This window comes from Scomber scombrus, chromosome 7 (assembly GCF_963691925.1).
Source record: "Scomber scombrus chromosome 7, fScoSco1.1, whole genome shotgun sequence".
Classification (NCBI taxonomy): Eukaryota; Metazoa; Chordata; class Actinopteri; order Scombriformes; family Scombridae; genus Scomber; species Scomber scombrus.
The window spans coordinates 29,419,836-29,442,253 of record NC_084976.1 but is presented as its reverse complement, the minus strand read 5'-3'; the positions used below and the strand labels follow the sequence as shown (position 1 = coordinate 29,442,253).

Here is a 22,418-nt window from a genome sequence, read left to right as displayed (position 1 = left end):
TAGTATTTTACAGATATTCATCGGGACTCGAGACACCCAGCTCGGAACCAGGACGACCCACCGTATGTTATGTCCCACCTGAGCACAAATATTCGGGATCAGCTCTATGTTCCCACAGCCCAATGTTCCCATATTTCTAGCTTTCTTTTCATAATTAGGCCCTATGTTCCCACAGGGTTAGGGTTATATTTTACAACTATTTTACAAAAAGACAGCCCAATCAGGGCAGCGTTGTGCCCGCCCCAGTGCTTAATTTGTTAATTATTGCTCATGAGGGACTTTCACTCGTAGCCTTACAGAGGTACCAGGACACCCCACATGTCTGTAGCTGTGGGAAAATAGGGCCTAAATTTGAATAATCTCTTAGAAATGTGGGAACATAGAGCTGTGGGAACATAGGGCCTACATTTTAATAATCTCTTAGAAATGTGGGAACATAGAGCTGTGGGAACATAGGGCCTACATTTTAATAATCTCTTAGAAATGTGGGAACATAGAGCTGTGGGAACATAGGGCCTAAATTTTAATAATCTCTTAGAAACGTGGGAACATAGGGCCTAAATTGGAATAATTTCTTAGAAATGTGGGAACATAGAGCTGTGGGAACATAGGGCCTAAATTTTAATAATCTCTTAGAAATGTGGGAACATAGAGCTGTGGGAACATAGGGCCTAAATTTTAATAATCTCTTAGAAACGTGGGAACATAGAGCTGTGGGAACATAGGTGCTGTGGGAACATAGAGCTGTGGGAACATAGGGCCTACATTTTAATAATCTGTTAGAAACGTGGGAACATAGAGCTGTGGGAACATAGAGCTGTGGGAACATAGAGCTGTGGGAACATAGGTGCTGTGGGAACATAGAGCTGTGGGAACATAGAGCTGTGGGAACATAGGTGCTGTGGGAACATAGAGCTGTGGGAACATAGGTGCTGTGGGAACATAGAGCTGTGGGAACATAGACATGCTCCCAAATATTCAAGTGGGAACACTGCACGTCAAATTACTGAAGCAATCCGTGCAGTGATCAGGCTTCCTGACAAGAGTCGAATGATGACTTCAGCGTAGGCTTATTGCCATCAGCACTCATTCATCATCAACAGCCATCTGAGTGGAAACGTGCAAACAGGCTTGAGAAAAGCCCGACCTCTCTGAGACTGTGGGCCATCGACTGGCGTTTTGTCGGAATCCAATAATTATGCAGTGGCTAATCGCTGTCCATTATCCAGCCTGGGTTCAATTTCCGACTGCAACAAACACCACTATCTTCCAGTCACCTCTTCTCCCCCGTAATACACAGCCAGAGAACACCACTCACAAACACAGACATGATTATCTAATAGACTGCTGGGAGGATAATTGCATAAACTAATCGATACCACCTCATTAGGAGAACTGTTTCGGCTAAAAGGTCAACCTCACCACCCATCAGAGTCATTTCACTGCATATATTAAAAAAGGAAAAAAAAAATGATTTCGCTTGAACACCAAAATAGGTTTATCCAAGAGCATCTCAGCTCATTTGTAATCAACCAGCACAAAAACCTTGAAAAGAGGAACCTGTGGAGAGTTCAGCCACAAACACAATATGAGGATGATTGAAAAACATGCTTTTCTTGTAATGTTTCAAGGAAAAATCTGTGCTGATTTATTTCCTTGAAATGAGCACCGCTATGTGTGGTTCATTCAAATTACAGGGAAAATAACCCACATTTTTCATTTACCTACGAATGCATGCAGTATCCAGCCATGCAGGGACTTTTGCTTGTATTTACTCAGCTTTTAGACTCATCTCACCACCGTAAAACAATGGCGATTAAAGGAATTTTGAGATTACATTTAAACATCCCTGTTAGTCTGGATAATCCACTGAAAAGTCTGTCAGCAAGTTTTCAATGGAACTACTTTTTAATGGAGTAATAGCACAAAAATCTCAATACCTGGGCAAATAAAACCAAAACTATTTAAATGCCTGAATATAACTTGTGATATGTGAGAACAGAATGATTATCCTTAAACCAAAAAAACATCTACATGGTGTTTCCATTAACCGATATAAACCCTACACGATGAAATGCCTCCCCATGAACCTCCTGGATGTTTACTCACTCTAGGGTTGCGTTCACACCAGGACTGTTTATTATCTCTTATGTAACAGACTGCAGGGAGTCTATTAGTCAATGTGACTCAGCAGTTAAATTCAAAATTACCCCTGTAAACACTCCAGAGTTTGGTTTATGCAGAGTGGAAACGACGATATTCGCTCTGTGGTGGAGTCAAATAACAATAGAGATGGATGCTCCACTTCACCAAAAAAATCCTGTCCAACAACTGAGCTGTTTTTTGAGTGCATTTGACTTTCACAGAGGCCGAGATCATAGCTGGTAAGTCAAATCTCTAAGAGCTCTTTTAACTGGAGTCCATTTATATTCAGATAAATTCCTGATTTCCATGACTTGTCCCTGCTGTAATGAGGCAGTGTATAAAACCTCAAAGCACACAGCATGCATCAAAGTTTTAGAGCTACATGATGCTTCACACAAACATTCGGGAAGCTCTTTCTATGCACAGACATGGTGTTGACTTCTTGTCATTTTGTTAATACAATCCTGTCTTTTCCCTTTTGAAAAATAAAGACTCTCTGCAGAGAAAAAGAGGCTGTCGTGACCAAGAGGCTCTTCATGATGCACTAATCAATTATGCTAATTTGGTAAACCTGAGGCAGTGAATCATTCTGTGTCCTCATACTCACCTTCACATGGATGGTGTTAAAATAAACAGCAAATCTTAAAGGATTAAATTACAGTTTGTGCAGCAAGGTGCTCCAATGCAATGTGGCTGTATAATGAACATGGAAGAAGTCTATCAATTCATTATATTCACATAGCATTAACATGCACTGTACTGTGATGGAGGAACAAGATAAACTGGATTACATGAGTGTCTGTCCTAGAAAATGTGCTGTAGTTGGTACAGAGGGGGGGGGGGGAAGAAACACCTGTGAGATAGTGGAAAGCACTCAGAGAGGGTATACCTCCAGTAAGGTGGCTCAATGTTATATTTCAATAACAGAAAATGTCATGACCACTTTATCTATTTTGGCTTTTTCGATTAATCTTGATTGATAATGTGCATAGAGACAGTGGGTTGTAAACATATCTAATGTTATAGGAATAATTCAACATCTTAGGAAATGCCTTGTTTGGGGTTTTATTAGGGGTTAAGTCACAACAGGATTGGGAAACTGCCTCGGAGCCAAATCTTAATAACTATAATAGAAGAGTATATAATACAGTTGCGGCTTTGTGCTGCTCTTGAACTTTAACTGACATCTGTCTGAAACACTCAAAGCCTCCAAAAGAGACAGCTTGTCTGAATACATGTGATAAAAGCATAAAACTGACTTTTTCTGTGGCTTGTTCAAGCATGTGGAGTGTGCTGCCTTTGTTGTCTCATGCTGCTGTGCTGAGCTGTTACGGGCTCATTGCTGCCCCCTGTGTATTAAAACAATGAGTATTAGCACTTTCTTAAGACTGCAATGAGGGTTTTTTCCCCCACTGGAGAGACACTTTTTAGACCTTGCATATTTTAAACTGATCCTTTTATGTAATTCAGACAGCAAACAAGCATATTTTCCTAAAATGTTGGAGTATTCCTTTAAGAAACCTTTAAATAAAATTGCAACAATAAAATGAAATGACTCCCTTGCTTCTTGGCAGATGACCAAACTTTCCTCCTATCTATTGAAATGTGAAAGATCCTGACAGACAAGTGGAACTGAAGATTTAACATCCTTGGTGGAGGTAATGCAATCCAATGTAACGCTAAGTGCAAGCGCACAATTGACCACAGACTTGAAATCAACACTTGGCCGAGCCTCAACAAAAACTGCACATACCAACCTTCAAAAAAAAAAAAGGCAGCACAGGGCTACTGTATTGAATTGCAGTTATAAAGGATTATTTTTGACACATTCACCAGTGAGACACTTGCATCATATTTTTATTTTATTCCTAGTATAACAGACGTACAATGGTATTCTGTGAGACCAAATTCATAGTAATTCAAGAGGCGAAGCCTGGAAATCAAACAGAAGAGAACATAATACTGAATCAATGAGACCCCGCCCAGATAAAATGTATTTACACCAAATCAAATACTGATAGAGCTATTAGAGGGGAGACCGTTCCCTCTCCTATACAATCTGTCACCGGCAGATTAAAAAAAAAAAAAACACACTTCCACTCATCAAACACTGTAGCTGCAACAATTCCTCTTCTGACACATTATGGTCACGACCTTAAATCAAGTTGGATGTTTTGTATCTGCTGTTCGAAAGGCTATTTAATGCTCTGCTGCCTGTTAATTCCTAAATCAACCTTTTTTTTTTACCCTCTCCTCTCGACAAACGTGGTCGGCCGTATTTTCCTTCATTTACTGGAGTTGGAGTATGAATAGAAAACTTTTCATTGGGTCAAATGAGCTCTGGGAAATTTCAATCAATAAACACCACTTTCAGATAGGCTACAGTAAATAGCGTAGTGCTGTTTACACAAAATTGATCAGGGTTCCAGTCAACCGTGGCCAAAGTGACTCTGCTGAAAAGTGCAACAGGGAGAGTTTTGAAGGTGTGTTATTTCTGAGGCAGAGCCAACTGGCAGCATCACCTCTGAGGAACAACCCCTCAGCAGGTGTTTTCGGCAGGCGACCCGTTACACGATCGCTTCCCAAAGAATCGATCCAAGAGACAATCTCGGCTTGTCGGATCAGGGATCATTGCACTTCTTCATCATGTGTCCACACATTTCCTGAACAGAAACGTTATCTCCACTCTAGTTTGTTTGCTTTCTTTATTGAAGTTGACACCTGGTGACACCCGGGTAAGCCAAAATCTACAGCAGTAACCATTGTAGAAGTCCAGTTTCTCAACTTCATCCAACAACACATAATGTTATTAGGACATTTTTCTCAACTATATCTTGTAAATAAGAGTATTTTTAAATTTTTTGAACATGAAGTACTGATGGATATATTTGCTCCGTCTATCAGTAAAATCTGACTTCTACAATGGCTACAAGTCTGTAGGTGATAACTTAGGAGTAACTGAACTGCTCCTTTAGAAAAACCAAAGATATGCTAATGCTACTGCTAAGAGAGAAAAATAAAGTATGAAGTCAACAGTGGCACCCAATGAAACCCAGTGGAAAGTGACATAATACAGAGGCAGTCAAACCTGAATATCTGCAGTCTGTGGCTATCTACTTGCTTTGCCCAACACTCCCCCAAAAAAATCTGCAGGCTCACACTTCTGGGATAAAAAAAAAAAAAAAAAACAACAACAAAAAAAGACAGAAATGAAGGGTTTCATTCCAAAACACTATCCATTCAAAAACAATCTGGTGTGTTCAATGTTTCCAAAAATTAGATGCTAATTTGTGAAAAAAAAAAAAAAAAGGCTCAGTATACAAGATATAACATAAAATACTACTCATTAGTGAGTGTTACAATCATACTCGCAATTATCAATTTATCAGGTGACAAATTTTTTAATGACAAATATCTCTTTTCTGGAATGAAACTCTTCAAATATACAATAGATACTGTATGACACATACTGACGACCATAGAAAATGAAACAACTACAATATACTGTAGCATAGTAGCCATCTGAGCCCCTTGCATTAACCCCTACCCCCCCATGTCACACACTATTATTAAATAAGGCACACATTTACACATACAGTTAAAATTTGGCTAGTAATTATTCCTTTATTTACAACCAATAGCCACAAAGTTAATAATTATAATAACTGCAGTCTGTTCTATATTTTATGTTCATTCTCTCAGATGGCATGGCATGTTTGTCTTGTCCTCTTTGGGTCCGAAATATTTTAGCACAGCAACAATATTGTTAATTTCCATTTCAGAGGACGATAGACCTACTAGATTTGTGGAGCACCAATCTTATAGAAACATTCTCAAGGAACTTTAATGGACCCGATTAAATCACCTGACATATATGCTGGGACGGGAGAAGAAAAAGAGAAAATAACGAGTATAGCTGCATTGTTGAAGTGTTTCCTTTCTCTTGTCAACACAAATAAATGTGGTTCATTGTTTTTAGCCAACTGACAACGAGTTGTGTTGATGAAGTGCATGATTTGGTGTCCCTAAGATATTTCCTAGGGTAGGGGATCGTTTAATATGCCCAAAGATGAAAGAGTATAGTAAGGCAAAGACATAACTACTTTCAGGGGAATTTGCTGACTTTTCACCACAGGTTACATATACTGCATATGTATATGTATACATATACGGTGTGGATATAAACACACATATATATACACACACATGCATAATATAAACACATTCGAGGGTGGGGCGGGCGGGGACTGGTTACCAACACTACATCAGAAAAGGTTAAGCAAAAGCATGAATCTAAGCATCGCAGAAGCCTCTGGCTTACAAGTCTTCAAGATGACTGATGTGTAGTTTTTCCAACATCAATGCGTCCAAAAACTAAGTTGCATTGTAAATCCACACTGAGGACATTGGCAGCCTAATATAAGGAGGTGGCGTCACGTCACCCAAGTCAGCGGTTCTATAATAAGCAAGTAGCTGAGCAATACCAATATGGTACAAAGATATTCGTTGGACAAAAAGAAGGGGAAAAAACATGTTTGGTTGAGGCTTTTGTCCACAGTGACACTGGCTGCCACACGATTGGTTGTGTTTTCTGGTGAAGGTCTGCAACCTCGAACCCACTGCATTTCTTCAAAGGGAAGTTCCTTTAAGAAGACACAATGAGGGAGACTCCCTCTTTAGTCCAGGAGTTTACCTCCTCAGTAGTTGAACTTTCCCTGTTGGTTAACGGGGGACGTGGCAGGTATGAACAGGGGCTTGGGTGGGACGTCGGGTTTGAGAGAGGCGGCCCGGCGAACAATAGCGCCCCTGTGTTGGATCTCCTGCTGATCTCCATTGTAGCTGTGCTGGCGTGTCAGGTACCCATTGGGGATGAGGGGGTAGTGAACCTCACAGGCACTTCCCGTTGAGTTCATCCGTGCTAGGAGGGGAGGTGGCTGGTGGGGGCCGCCATTTCGTTGGCTGAAGCTGTGCTGGCGAGGGATCATTCCTCCTCCCATGACCCCTCCTCCACCTCCATTGGGCATCTTTGTGGCTGCAGCAATCAGCGAGTGCCTCTGGGAGGAGTGCCTCCTCTCCAGGGTGGACTGGTGGTGCGGGGGGATATCTGGAGGAACATCCATGCGTCGGGTAAGGCTGTCTCGGGGTAAAGTGGATGAGCTGTAGTAGGGTGCTGATTCTGTCTCGGGGATCTGAGGTTGAATGCGGTTGGCAAAGGCTAGCTGGCATCCACCACTGGCCATCAGACCCGATGGGCTTATTAACTGTGAGTTCTTGCTGCTGCTTGCCTCGTGGATGTGCTTCAGGAGCTCATCCAGTGAGGTAACCTCCATCACCTTCTGAGAGTAACCAGGGTAAGGCTGCTGAGATAATACGCGTTCAACGTTGTGGATTTTGCGTTCCTCTGGATGGAGGTGACCTACCAGAGGCTGCCCATTGGACAGGCTATGGGAGTAGGGGAATACTTGTTGGGGAAGCAGTGCGGAGCTGGGCCTGGAGCCAGTATTGTGAGACTTTGGCTCCTTGGCATTGTTGCAATTCTGGTTCTTCTCCCACTGGTTCTTGAAAGCTTTCATGCTCTTGATGGGCAGTTCTGGGGTTGAGTCTGGTGTAGGCAGACCAGAGAGCTCAGAGGAATGATGGAGGTGGTGATGGTGAGGATGGACCAGGTCTCCCATGGTCATTCCATGATGTCCATTTCTCCTCGGTTGGTGATGCTCCTTGCCGTTGGCAAAGAAAGAGTTGTAGATCTTTGGAGATGACACCTCCAGCTTGTCATCCTTGCTTTGGCTGTCCAAGAGACCGTTGAGTTTGGCCAGGCTGCGGAGCGACAGGGCGTGTGGAATCGGGGCCTCAGGATCTTTTGTTAATTTCTTGGTCTTGTGGCCCGTGTGATTACAGTAGCAGGAGACCAGGAAGCCAGAGAGGAAGGCGCCAAGGACGAAGGCCACCAAAACACAAGCGATCAGGAGCGTATAATGGACGCTGTGATGGGTCTTCTCCAGCTCTGGTGGCCGTCTCACACCTTTAAAACAGAAAAATATTGAGAAAAGGGTACTTGAGTTAGAACTTTTCTGACTGAGAAAGAAGAAAAAAAACACTCATTTTCAAGAGCTAATATAGGTCAAGTAGCAGCTGGGACAGACAGGTTGTGTTTACAGGGCTTCACTATGTGGAGAAACAGCATGGGATAGTTGTTTGAACTACGCTCTTGGCTTCCTTTCCTTCCACTGTTAATAGATCAATACAGCCTTTCTTTCCAAGACCTATGCTTTCCCTTCAGACTGGCAGAGGCCAAGAGCTCCCCAGTCAGTGAGAAATCAACTTTGAAATGAGTTGAAGCTTTAAATATTGATGGGAGGATAGCAGCAGGAACCTGATGTCATTTTCACAGACTTTGCTTTCCAATGTGAGGATCAGGGGCAAGAGCACCTGGTACGATGAACGAGCCAAAAATAACAGGTCTATCCGATAGCTTACCAACTGTAATGCCTTTGCCAACACAGAGTCAAATGAGGTTGTCAAATTCTTTCAAAATGAAACTGAGGGGACAGTCTGTGCAACAGTGCACTGAAAACACAAGGTTATTTAGCTAAGGTAAATCTACCATGTAAATGTCCTTGGGTGATGTGACCCTAGCACTGTGTTAGCCTAATGGCGTGAAAGACAGCGATAATAACAGGAGTGAAACCTGCCACCTCTCGTAATCAGAGCTCATTTGCAAGAGGCTGCTGCCATCTGTGGTGTCAGACCCTTCTCTCCGCCCTTAATGACAGTTTCTGTGAAACTGATTAGTCTGCGGAGGGGGGGACGGCTGAGCTGCACCAAGGAGGGAAAAAATGCAGGTGTTCCAAACACGTTAAATTCAACAGCTAATTAAAGCTTTCGTTGAGGAATGAAAATAGAAAATGATGATGTCTAAATCAGGCTTAATGATAGTTTATGAGATGTTCAGAACGATGATGAGGATGGTGATTGGTGGAGGAGTAGAAGGGAGACCATTTCAATAATTAGGTCTGCATTAATCTTTTCTCTGAAATAAGTCACCCAAACGTGAGAGAATGAAGAGTCTTTGCTCCAGAAAACTATTCATACGAAGATATTTATAGAAATTCATGAAAATGCTCTTCTGGATGAATATTTTATGTATATTGGTGGTGATGTAAAGTATATCCTGATGTGGTAAATTTTCAGGGAGATATTGTTCACTGATAATATAACCAGATATCAGCTAATTCATCACACTGTAGTAAAAGATCCTATCAATTCGACATTGCAATTAAGCGGTTATAATCTTTGATTTGTAACATTGTCCGCATGGCCTCATACAACCAGAGAAACTGAAGGAAAAGTGATCTCTGGAGAAACAATGCAGACAAATCTTAAGTGTCTAAAGATATGAACAATATTATCTTATTGTCCAACCCTCCCTGGCGTGTCAAGATTTTTCAGTTAGCGTTATGATGAAACCTGAACAAAATACAAATTTGCCAAAAGTTATGAATTTCTACAGTCCTTTTGAGACTAGAAATGATCTAATATTTAGTTGAATGGAAGATGCAAATAAACCTCCTACATAAACTCCTGAGACAGTGATATTAAAGGTTATGTGTGTGTGTGTGTGTGTGTGTTAAGACCAATAATGTCTTCTTCACTGTATGCAAATGGAGGGAAATATAAAAGGGTATCACAGAGGTAGAAAACCTGATCAAAGGCTTCATAGAGTTCAGTCAAATCTTATCAGTGATCCACATGAGCACACATGAGCGCAATCCAAACTCATTGTCTTAATCCTCAAAAGGCACCTGACACCACGATAACTACACAACCCCATGATATATGGAAAGACGATTCATTTACCTCATGTCGTCATAAACCTTTAATATGACAGTATCTTGTTACAAACGGGGTCGGATACGGTAAAATTAGAATCAAACAAGGTTTATCTGACTTGTCATGACTGATCTGTATGTACACTGTTTCTGGAACAATCATTTTTTAAAAGAGTTTATTATTTAGGTCATGAAGCTGCTGTGATAGTCTAGTTTTTTAGTTGCTTTTCATTATCTGTAGCCAGACCTTTAACAGGTGTGATTGTAAAGCCGTATCATCTCTGTCATGTATCACTACATTCGTTTTCAAGGGTTTCTTCTTTGCAACCATTTCGCCAACAAAGACAGAGATACAGTGGTGCACTATAATCTTTCTGGAAATAGTGCTTTGAATGGAACTTCCAATTAACAATCCTCAATTTTCAGCCATTTATTCTTGTGATTGCCTCGACTTATGACCACATTAAAAAGTCATAAATCATAATTGCAATTCCAGTGGGAGAGGCAATCATAAGTGATGCCGCAGTGAGCCTGTTAATACCTCTTCTCTTAATCTTGGGACAGTTTTTTTTTTTTTTTGGGGGGGGGGTCTCATTACACAGGCCGCCAATCAGCTCTGCGGCATGGTCGCGGATTCAAGTTTTTTCGGTTCTAACTGATCAGTGTCCTTGTGGTGGCAGTGGTGTGCAGCTTTTTGTAATGAGCGGTGAAATGCTCTTCTCATCACAGTGCTTTCTGCTTCCTGTCACCCCTGCGGCGCCCTGGTACCTGTGAGTCATCCACTCCCTCCTGGACTGCGACAACCCCCCCCCCCCTCACTGTGGCCACAGGGTCTATTGAAGGGTGCCTCCTGGTTAACGGGGTATGAGTCAAGTGGCACAATAGGAGGTGAAACGTGCAGCTGAGGTAAACAAAACCAGAGCCTACAAACAAACCTGTCACAACATGTTTCAGGAGCGGGCTGGATGACTCAATAATTGGGTATGTGGGACATATGGTGCCACCGGTCACAGTGAAATTAATATCCTGTGAATCATACTGACAGTCTGGCGAGCAGCTAGGTGGCGCACAGGAGGTGTTGGACAACAGCATGAATGGCTTTCTTTGCAGAGCTTTATGAGCGCCTGGATACTAAAAACTGGTATTTACATCTACAATAAAAATATATTCACTCTTAATTTGACAAAGTCTGTTAATGGGCAGAAATCGTCCCCTCGAGTAGAGGTGCTAATTAACGCCGCTTTACACTCGTTTCACATCTTCACTTCAATGTTTACATACGTAACTTCAGAGTCAGTATTCGTCTCTTAACTTGTCACATTATATTTCTGTGTCAACTCAACACGGTCTAAACTCAGCGGAGGCTTAATATAGAGATACCCAAGTCTGCCAAAAGGTAAAAAAAGACAGATGGGCTGCATGAGTGGAGGCAAGGGAGGGAAGGGAGGAAAGGGAGTGAAGGAGAGAGAGAGAGGGATGGTGACAGCCAGGGGGGAAAAAAACGAAGAGGGACATGAAGGGATGAAATTCAACCTTGCTGACAAACTGGCAATGAAGAGGGGAGTGAATGTGAGGGAACTCAAAGAAAGCAAAGAAAAAGAGTCGGGATGAAAGCCAGAGATGGAGAGAATGAGTGAATCTATGAGCGATGAGCAGATTTGAAGGAGGAGGAGGAGGATGGGGAGAGAGGCAGAGTGACAGACAGACGTGATGGGGTGAGTGACAGACCGTCACTCTGCTGGGTTTTGAAGCCTGGGTGCTCTGCGGCAGCTGTGATATGGTTGGAGAACAACCCTCATGCTCCTCCACAGCGCCGTAGGAAGAGAAGCACTCTATGATTACATCCATATTGTTAAAAATAGACAGCGTGGTAGGTTATGTAAACAGCCAGGTTTTGTACAGCGATGCCTGTGCTGCGTTGTGCTAATTGCCGATGGTTTGTGCATAAGGGAAATAAAGTAAGCAGGGCTGGCTGTTTGTATGCGTGAGGTGCTTTTTTTGTGTCCTGCAGGTGATTAAGTTGAGTCTGAAAACAAATTACAATGGAAGTTACGATTTCTCTTAAAGCATGTAAGTGATTAAGTAAATGGCTGCTGTCTTTGCGAGCTCTTGCAGACATTTTAAATCAACTTCATTAACAATACAGCGCTCATAAGCTTTTCCATGACACCAATTACTTGTAATCTGAACACTTTGAAGTTTCATACTTGCTCAATTGTGTAAGAAGTCGTTTTGTAAGTTAAAAATATTGGCCAGGACTTTGATTTCAGACGATGCTTTCAAGGTCAGATACAAAATTATTTAGACTGAGAAGCAACTTTGTCCTTTCCTCTTAACTTTTCTATTGTATCCTGCTTTTCTCTAGGGTTCATTTAAATACTTTGTAACCTGGAGAACTACTTGTGTACTATTTTTGCGCATCAAGTGAAGACGTTCCAAAATAGCCCTAATTAGTTTCTGCTTCTGCAAGCTTACAAGTGCATGTAATTGTTCCCTTAATGGCTACTCCATCCCTGTGAGAAGCCAATGAGACAAAATGGCCCGAGGCTTTGTTGGCAAGCATTACCATCCCCCCCCCCCCCTCCTTCCCCGTCCCTTCATGCTTAAGATTTATTTCTTCTACACTAAAAATAACAATTTAACTCTTTGAAAGACAGCCTGAGGTTGAAGATCGGAACAAATGAATTATTTCCCCCCCTTCAAATCCCGGTAAAAAGCAGAGCAGCTCGGCCCTGTTGCTGTGAGCTTCAGTAATTTGACAGTTTTAATACCTGATGTCTGTGCAGTGACAGACATGGTTAGCAAACAGAGAGTGGATTGTGTGCGTCGGTGCACATACACACACGCACGCATGCACACATTTTAAGTATATGTGCTGTATGTGTGCAGAGCTCTGGCTGCTGACTGAGTGAATTCAATCATGTACACTTGTTATTAGGAATTTGCATAATATTCCACCTCAGTGCTCAGCCAATTGGATGCAGTTTAATATATGCACACGAGCTAAGGTGATATGGTGTAATGTAACAGATCCATTCCAATTGAAAAGTAGTGGTAATGAGCATCGCATTTCATTCCAGGTGTGCTGATGCATACAGAGCATAGATTTCACCACCGTTTTGATTGAATACTGGTAAATTAAGCGTTGCTGCGGCATCTGGCAATCAGAACCACACTGTCTGTATGAAGTCCTTCAATATTTACACCTGTGCTTTGAAGGGAATGTCAAGTTTTGCAAGTAGAAGTAGACAATTTGTTTCAAACACTCACATACGTTTGGAGTCTGTTAACCTAAATGACAAAAAAAACACATTTTCATACACTTTTCATGCAGATAGTTTAGTGTTATTCATCCAGATTTTAAGATATCCATTTTTCCAAATTCATGCTGCCACTCCAATACATACAAAAGGTGAATCACATCACAAATCATATGAAAAATTCAAATGCCCTATTTTCCTGTTACTTTACTTTGGATAATGAAGCAACCTCACAGTTTCCATTGGAACTACTCTACCGATAATATTGTCCAATTCATCTTAACTGTATTTGGTGGAGGCAACATTTTCAAAAGGCAGATATCTCACAATATCATAAAATCTGAATTAAACTATCTGCATGGTTTTAGTCCACTAAGGGTAAGTAGGAAAATATGTTAGTTTGTAATTTGGGTGATCGGACCCTTTAAAAGTGGCTTCTGATTAACTTCTTACAGCTCCTTCAACCAGGCAGAGCACATGCATCTATTTTTTTTTTTATTCATATATCATTTTTCTTTTACATGCAGTTGCATTAGAAACGTAAAAAAAGAGGAGCTGTTTACTAGCCATTCAGATACTGGTAAAGCAAAAAATGGTTCCAATGCAAACTTTTCAACTGGTCCTGTGATGATAAACACTTGAGAAGGAAAGGCAGCACTGGAAGAATCTTATCTTTACCAACCAACTTAAAGAGACAGTCCACACCAAAGTCAGTGATTTCCCCCCAAAAATTCATGCTGGTGCTGTAGCTTAATATCTGATAATATATGTACATGCACCGAAGGAATAGAAACCGCCCCTTAATAGCAAAGGCCTTTTGCAGACACTTATCAGACTGTGTAACATATATTTTCTACATCTATCACTGTGTCACATATAGCGCTGTCTTTGGAGTGAACTGCTGCTTTAAGGAGACGGAGAAACTGCTCGCAGGCCACTCAAACACCTGCGCACAGTTTCAACCATCGGCCGTAAAAACCAGAAATGCATATCGTAAAGAGACGGTGAGAAGGGGTCAGTGAGAGAGAATTCAACAAAGGAGGCAGGTACAGCTAAAGGGTTAGTCCAACTGAAAGTCAAAAAGAAGAAAGAAAAAGAAAACAGGCAGGTAAAAATGGGAGAAATGCTCCCCAGAGGCCAATGAGACAGATTAAAAAGGGTAAGGGGTTAGGGCTAGTAGCTAGGACAACTGCATGGGTGGATTTGATCACTGTGGGCCCCCGTAGTAGAAGCTGACGACTCTCCATCCTGACATTGAGCTGAGCTTTAATAGCCATGACGGAATAAGAAATCCATTAGAAGTGCTGGTTATGGAAAGTGATGTATTCGCTATGTGTAATGCCTTTAAGGTTAGTTTTTACAGCGCACTGCAGAGTGTGTTTTTGGAGTAAAACATGATGTCACTCATAATCGCCATAAAGTGCATGTGAGCGGAGTTGAAGGAAAAATGGCCCAGTTCTGTATGACCTTTAATGAGTGCCATTACACCACGACTATGACTCAGGGAGTCTACATTGGCAGTAACATTTCAAAAGCTCAATTAAATGTGTGTGTATGTGTGTGTGTGTGTGTGTGTGTGTGTGTGTGTGTGTGTGTGTGTGTGTGTGTGTGTGTGCAGATCACGGCTTGACTTGTGATAAATCATGTAAAAGTAGCCGGTCGGGTCACAAAAAGTTGAACGCACTCAATGAATTTCAGCCCGCTTGAAGTTTTTATTTAACCGTCACAATTAGTACGTTTTAGATATGCAGCTGTGCAATCTGACACTGTTAAGATCTAAAAATGTATTCACAGTATATATTTTAATGGTCAACTTCACATGCTGTCTGAAAGAAGTGACAGCTGCGCTCTGCTAAAGTATTGCTTACATGAAAAGTAAAGCTTTAGGAAATGTGGCGAAGTGTTGGTCATTTTTTTTTAAACACTACTGAGGAATGAACAGAAAAGCGAAATGCACGTTATAGATGGTTACACCCTCGGAAATTTGAAGATTTGCTGGATTTTATTATCTTAAATTGGAATCTGCTAGGAGAGATTTCACAATAAAGACCAACTTTACTCAGTATTATGTGATGTGGTTCACTGTATATGTTTAACCCTCCTGTTGTCCTCTGGTCAAGGAAGGATAGGAAGGAAGGATAGGAAGGAAGGAAGGAAAGAAAGGAGTAAGGATGGAGGGAGGAAGGAAGGAAGGAAAGAAGGAAGGAAGGAAAGGAGTAAGGAGGGAGGTAGGAAGGAAGGAAAGAAGGAAGGAAGGAAGGAAAGAAGGAAGAAAAGAAAGGAGTAAGGATGGAGGGAGGAAGGAAGGAAATAAGGAAGGAATGAAAGGAGTAAGGATGGAGGGAGGAAGGAAGGAAGGAAAGAAGGAAGGAAAGGAGTAAGGAGGGAGGTAGGAAGGAAGGAAAGGAGTAAGGATGGAGGTAGGAAGGAAGGAAGGAAGGAAAGGAGTTAGGAGGGAGGAAGGAAGGAAAGAAGGAAGGAAGGAAGGAAGGAGTTAGGAGGGAGGAAGGAAGGAAAGAAGGAAGGAAGGAAGGAAAGAAGGAAGGAAAGAAAGGAGTAAGGAGGGAGGTAGGAAGGAAGGAAGGAAAGGAGTAAGGAGGGAGGCAGGAAGGAAGGAAAGGAGTAAGGATGGAGGTAGGAAGGAAGGAAGGAAGGAAGGAAGGAAGGAAAGAACACTACTGAGGAACAGATGATGTTTATTTTTCAACTGGTCAGAGATGAAAATGAATATTTGATGCTGTCACTTTGCTTTTGCTTCTTGTTTCTTTGTGAAAAAAAAAGGATTCAAATATTACTAATAAAAAGTAATGATGTGATATGAGACCTCTGTGAGAAGCAGCTATTGTGACGGTGGTTAAAGGGGACACGCAGTCACAGCTCTATCAGTGACTGGATGATACAGGGGGTGTCTGTTGCCATGGTCTTCAGAACTATAAATAACTCTTTAGAAAACTAGCTGGCATCGATGTCCCCCCCCCCCCCAGGACGCCAGGAAAAATGTTCAGCCCGAGTTCACTCTCTGCTTTTCCTCCCGTCGTGTTTTAATGAGTTTGAAAACGCCCGCTTCACTTGATTCTATTATCGAGCCATCTCCCTGTGCTTGTCAGCTAAATTAGCTGCTAGCCTGGCTTTTTAAGTCCATCCCACGCTGGTTCATCTACAGAGTCGAGGAAAAGGTCAAATCACAATAGAGGTGCAGGACTAGGGGGGGAGAAAACAAACCGGAGAGGTCTAGATCCAGGAGTCCAGTGCAAAACGTTTTTTTTTTTTGCTAACGCACAGGTTTCTCTGTGTGTTCATACACAATGGAGAGGTGGGCGTATTCCCCCGCCAGAAAGCGCTCTAGTGGAAACCTGACTGCTGGTATGTTTCTAAATAGCAGCAGGTCAACAGGTTCCTGCCCGTGCCTTTTAGTCTTTCCTGCTGTTTACATAATGTAATGCACCAACCCACATCTGAGTGAATATTTCACCTCGTAGTTTTTTATCTGTCCATAACTGTTACATTAAAACATAAAAACAAATGTGCTTAGGATTAACAGGGCTTATGTGTTGAGTGAAAGACCTTCTTTGTACCTTTTATTCACAGCTTATAGCGTTTATATCTCAGTGGCATTTATAAAGTGGATTTACATATGGTTTGTTTCTACTCAAATGTTCTTTAAGAGATGTTTGCCAAAAGAAAAATAATCCTTGGGGAGCTTTTTCTGAGCAGCAGAGTCATTTCGAAACTTTTAGGGGGGCAAGTCCAAGTCAGGGCTAAACTCCTTTAAAAGGATCAGCAATGCAAAGATGAGACAGAAGACTTGGAAACCATGGCTGAAACGCTTCCAGTGTTGACTGCGTTTAAGTGTCCAGTAAAGTCTCAAGTTCTTTATGGTGAGTTAAAATCACAAGTCTGCATTAGCAAACAGCCAAATGTAGTATTTCAGGTCTGAAGGCTCATCATTAAGTTGACATGGCAACAAGTTTTTACATGACTGAGAGCATTTAAAGTCCTTTTCAGGTCAACTGGTCTGAAAATGATAATGTATATGCTACTGTAACATATTGTTCCAGGTCCAAACTTTTCTAAATTGACATTTTTCCAGTGTTTTATACTTCCCAGTCTGAAGTTATTATTGCTTCATAAGACTGACTCACGTCTCAAATCTGCACGTCTGATCTTAAGAGATGCTTGTCGGTTTACATTAACTCTTGTTGCCCTGGCAACTTCCAACCCCCGTGGCTATTTGGTGAGCTAACCCTTTATAAAAGCAACTTAGTGGTTTTCATTTTTTAAGATTATTGGTGGAAACAGGGGCAGAGAGAGAGGGGGGGCATTTGTTTTCACCAGTAGAGAAAAAAGACTAGGATAGAGAATAATTCACCTTTACACTGACCGATGGAAACATTGCATGTGTCCAGTTTAATTTAGTGTTATTAACTCTGCCCAGGTATCTTCCTTTCTGTCTTTGTTCTATATATTCGGTGCCGCTATCTGTGCGTTGTTGTCTTACTCGCCCACCTTGTGGCTGCTGGGAGATTTGTGACACGGCTGCAAAGCTGCTACAGACGGCACGGAGAGAAAAAAAAGGAGATATCTGGTGAGAAATGGACAGGAAGTGAGAGAGATTGGAGGCCTCTCTCTTGGAACTGTGATGCTGTTAGTTCCAAACCGGCTCCTCTTCTGCCTTATCAACGCGCCCGCCCAGCTCTTCTGATTGAACCAGCAGGGTCACAGACTCTGGCTGAAATAGATTGCGTTGCTGTTTCTATTACATCCTCCACCATCGCCTTCCCTCCTCCTCCTCCCTCCCTGTTGTCTGACTCCCTGGCTCAGACCCCTGCTGGTTATTTATTTGTTATGGGCTTTTTTCATTTGAGCCTGAGTAGCTCATCATTGCAGCCACAGAGTCTGTCTGCGTGAAAGGAAGCCTCTTTCAGTCGCTGAGGATTTATGGACTTCTGACATGGTGCCTGAGCAAGCAAGCTGCAAAGGAGAGGACAAAAAAACTCTGCTTCATTGCTGCCTTGTCCTCCCTGAATCACATCCAAATCAGCCACATCTTCTTCCTAAACTAGCAGGAATATGATCTAGTACTCAAGTGGGGGGGGGGGGGGGGGGGAAACAACCCTCAAACAATATCTCTGTTACTGTGCAGCTGTTGTTTCTACTGATCACTCGAGGATCATCGAGACATTTTTGTTGCACTTCCCAGCTCCGCTTATTTATCTGTTTGACTTGCATTTCCTACTCCTTGGATTCTTGTTAATCAGTATGAGTGCTGTCATATTAAAAATGTAAGAAATAATGAGAGTAAAGCCTATGAGGATCAAGATCTAATTAAATATTCAAGAACTGGTTGGGATTTTATAGGTCATGTCATTTATTTGGGCAGCTGGAAATGGCGTGGTGCAATTGTTAAAGAGTATGTGGAAGATTAGAGGTTTGATGCAATGAGTGAACAGAAAGCGAAATGCACGTTATAGATGGTTACACCCTCGGAAATGTGAAGATTTGCTGGATTTTATTATCTTAAATTGGAATCTGCTTGGAGAGATTTCACAATAAAGACCAACTTTGCTCAGTATTATGTTATGTGGTTCACTGTATATGTTTAACCCTCCTGTTGTCCTCTGGTCAAGGAAGGACAGGAAGGAAGGAAGGAAGGAAGGAAAGAAGGAAGGAAGGAAGGAATGAAGGAAAGGAGTAAGGAGGGAGGAAGGAAGGAAAGAGGGAAGGAAGGAAGGAAGGAAGGAAAGGAGTAAGGAGGAAGGTAAGATGGAAGGAAGGAAAGAAAGGAGTAAGGATGGAAGGAAGGAAGGAAAGGAGTAAGATGGAAGGAAGGAAAGAAGGAAGGAAGGAAAGGAGTAAGGAGGGAGGGAGGAAGGAAAGGAGGAAGGAAGGAAGGAAGGAAGGAAAGAAAGAAAGGAGGGAGGAAGGAAGGAAGGAAGGAAAGGAGTAAGGAGGGAGTTAGGAAGGAAGGAAAGAAAGGAGTAAGGATGGAGGGAGGAAGGAAGGAAAGGAGTAAGGATGGAGGTAGGAAGGAAGGAAGGAAGGAAATAAAGGAGGGAGGAAGGAAGGAAGGAAAGAAAGAAAGGAGTAAGGAGGGAGGAAGGAAGGAAAGAAAGGAGGGAGGAAGGAAGGAAGGAAGGAAAGAAAGAACAGTCAAAAGAGATGGGGTCAATTTGACCCGGGAGGACGACAGGAGGGTTAAAAAAAAGTTAAACATCAATAAAACTCTATAGCTAACATTTAATATTGAGGCTTTTTTTGAGTGTTTATTGTTTAGTTATGTATTCCAATATTATAATATAAGTATAGTAATATAAGTTCTATTTTATAGTAATTTATCTCAGATTATGGATTGTAAACCTCAGGACACACTGATATCTTGTAATAATAAGTAATTACAGGAACTATTAGACCAGCTGCTAGTCTGGAGGTTGACGTTACGTCCATGTTGGCTGCTTGGGTTAAAAACGTTTGCAGTATTCTTCATAATTAAAATATATAATTATAAATGTAAAATAAATGGGCTCAGAGAGAGAGAGAGAGAGAGAGAGAGAGAGAGAGAGAGAGAGAGAGAGAGAGAGAGAGAGAGAGAGAGAGAGAGAGAGAGAGAGAGAGAGAGAGAGAGAGAGAGAGAGAGAGACAGAGACAGAGAGAGAGAGAGAGAGAGAGAGACCTGGTTTGTGCTTTGCATTTTTTTAATATGCTTGAAAACATTAAGGGAATATTTGTGTGTGTTGAAGAGCTAAATAAAAGATGAGGGCAGGGCTAGTGGGAGCATGTGTTGTTAAGACTTAAGACAGGTTCTCTACTTGATTTGAGGAGTTAATTAGAGCCGATGCAGTATCTATTTAATGGATTAAATCTTTCACATTGATGGCTGCTGGTGCTGAGTACAATCGGGATGTATGGTTGAACATAACGGGACAGCGAGATCTTCTTTAAACTCGCTCTCTCCTGCAATCTGTGTTTATCTCCGTTTAGTGAATAATAATAATAATAATGAACGCTGTGGTTTTCTGTCATATTAAACACGTATAATTCAGCGCTCCTCCATCTCATCGTCAGTGGAAACATTAAGTGAAGCTGTCTGGGAAATTATGCATCATGTCATGTACTGTAACGCTGAGACTAATTGAGTGTATGGATTTAAAAAAAAGAAAAAATCAATTAGTAATGCTTTCTGACTTTCACTAAGAGATTGGTTTAACTAGAGAGTTAAGTGTTAGTGAGCTAATGAAAGTGATATTTCAACTCTGGAAGATCATTGACACACATTAGCATGCAAACCAACACACAGGGAGTTATTTAATGGGTCGGACCTCAACGGGACATTTTACTGGTCTGGACTCATCTTCTATTTGAATCAGTCATTGTCAGAAATAACAATGAGAAAAAAGCTACAATATTGGATATAAAGGGCAGAAATAGTTGATTTGGATTGTTGTATTAGCCATTTGAGATGAGAGTCATTGCTATAAGAAACGGCAGGCACGCATGCTGAAAGCGGGGAAACTGGTTTTCCAGAGTGAAACATCAGTTTTTTGTTAGTGGTCAGTCTGGTTAGAGTGTACAGTGAGGCGTTTGGGGCCCAGCAGTGCAATCCCCTGCAGGTCAGAGTTCACTGAGGACGGACATCCCTCCCCCTTACCCTCCATCTCCACACTGATTGGCTCCGAGTCAGGTGACCCTTGTTCCCCCACGGAGGGAGGGCCATCAGGACCTGTACCTCTTTCAGGGTCACCTGCCTCCTTTGGGAATGCTGCCCCATGATAGGTTGTGCTGGCGCTTGTGGGTGTGGTCTTCCCTGTGGTTGTAGCGAAGGAGGGAGGAGGAGGAGGAGGTGGAGGAGGAGGAGGAGGAGGAGGAAGGTGGGGGAACAGAGTGAGTGATTAGTGAAATGTGAAACTTGAATCAGACTGGAGAATCAACTTCAGAGAAATGAGGGTGAGTCCTGAGTGGAAGGAGAACCGTCACCCCGTTAAACATAAAGGCTCTGCTCTGTGATGATGGTGAGCAACATGATGAGCACACAAGCGTGAGTTAATTCATCTCCTCCTCAATCCTTCCGCTAAATTCCCCACAGAGATAACAATGATTTAAAAGTGCTGCAGTGTACTTTACCAGCTGCTTAATATCCACATTCAATCTCTCCAGTAAATTGTAATTTTGGCATCCGAACATTTGCAGAGACATATCCACCATCGCCCAGAATAATTCTTGCTGTGCTGATGTCACCAAACACAAAATAACCAACATAGTTTATAAAAAAAAAGAAGAGTTTAAACATTTTAAAAACAGCTATCAGACATTTTTTCATCTCAGTTTGCAGACTAGACAGATACAGTATACTGATATCCTTTAGTGATATTTCTACAGTATATTTACCAATTGCAGCAAAAGGTTTGAGCACTTTAATATTAAACTCCTGAGTAAACTCATTTGAATTCATAACCATCAGGATTAGAGTGAACCACTGGCTTTCACTTTTCAGACTTTACAGTTCTGCCTCTGAATCACACATTAAGCATTTAATCCAGGTTCTCCAGTTTATTTTACAGAAAAAAAAATCCCTCCTTTTTTCCTTTTTTTTTTCTTACATGGCCTTGAACTCCTACCACTGTTAAACCTCCTCTGCATCCTCTCCGCTAAGTGTTTTCACAGATAAGTGGAAATAGATACTGGTGGCCGGCTAGGTAATGGTTCTTTTTCACCACAGCTCTTTTCCACTACCTCACCCAAGCTGTTTCACAGAAACTCTCCGTCACCTTGAAGGCAGAGCAGCAAACATTATGACGGCCATCATTTCAAAACATGCCAAGAAACATGCTGGGCATTTGCTGCCACGGGCCTTGTATTATCAAACATTTATCTTGATGACACACTCCACATCTTGATTGCATTATTAGCTCTCTGTTGTCCTTGAGGTCTTGTGAGCAGCATGCTGCTATTGGCTTGAGCTCCCGCACTAATAAGCCAGCCATAATGTTAGCATTCTGCAGAGCTCACACCCAGACTGAATGAAAAAAAAGGGGCTTGTTCTCTCTCTCTCTCTCTCTCTCTCACTGTGAGCCAGTTGACAGCGTTCACTCTGAATGAGGTGCCCCGTCAGTTCACCATCTGCGCTGGGCAAATTAAAACTGTACACCAGGGGGTGTTTGGCCCTGGCACCTCTGACAATAGCTCCAGG

General features: G+C 41.9%; 1 protein-coding gene across 1 annotated transcript in view; it reads right to left on the bottom strand.

The window, feature by feature from the left end:
• Positions 1–5,680: 5,680 nt before the first annotated feature.
• sema6e (sema domain, transmembrane domain (TM), and cytoplasmic domain, (semaphorin) 6E) overlaps positions 5,681–22,418 on the bottom strand; it is a 110,871-nt gene continuing 94,133 nt past the window's right edge. Inside the window, exon 18 of the mRNA XM_062423349.1 lies at positions 5,681–8,167. Within this exon, the coding sequence (XP_062279333.1) occupies positions 6,843–8,167 (1,325 nt within the window). The 3' untranslated portion in view covers positions 5,681–6,842. The remainder of the gene's footprint in view (positions 8,168–22,418) is intronic.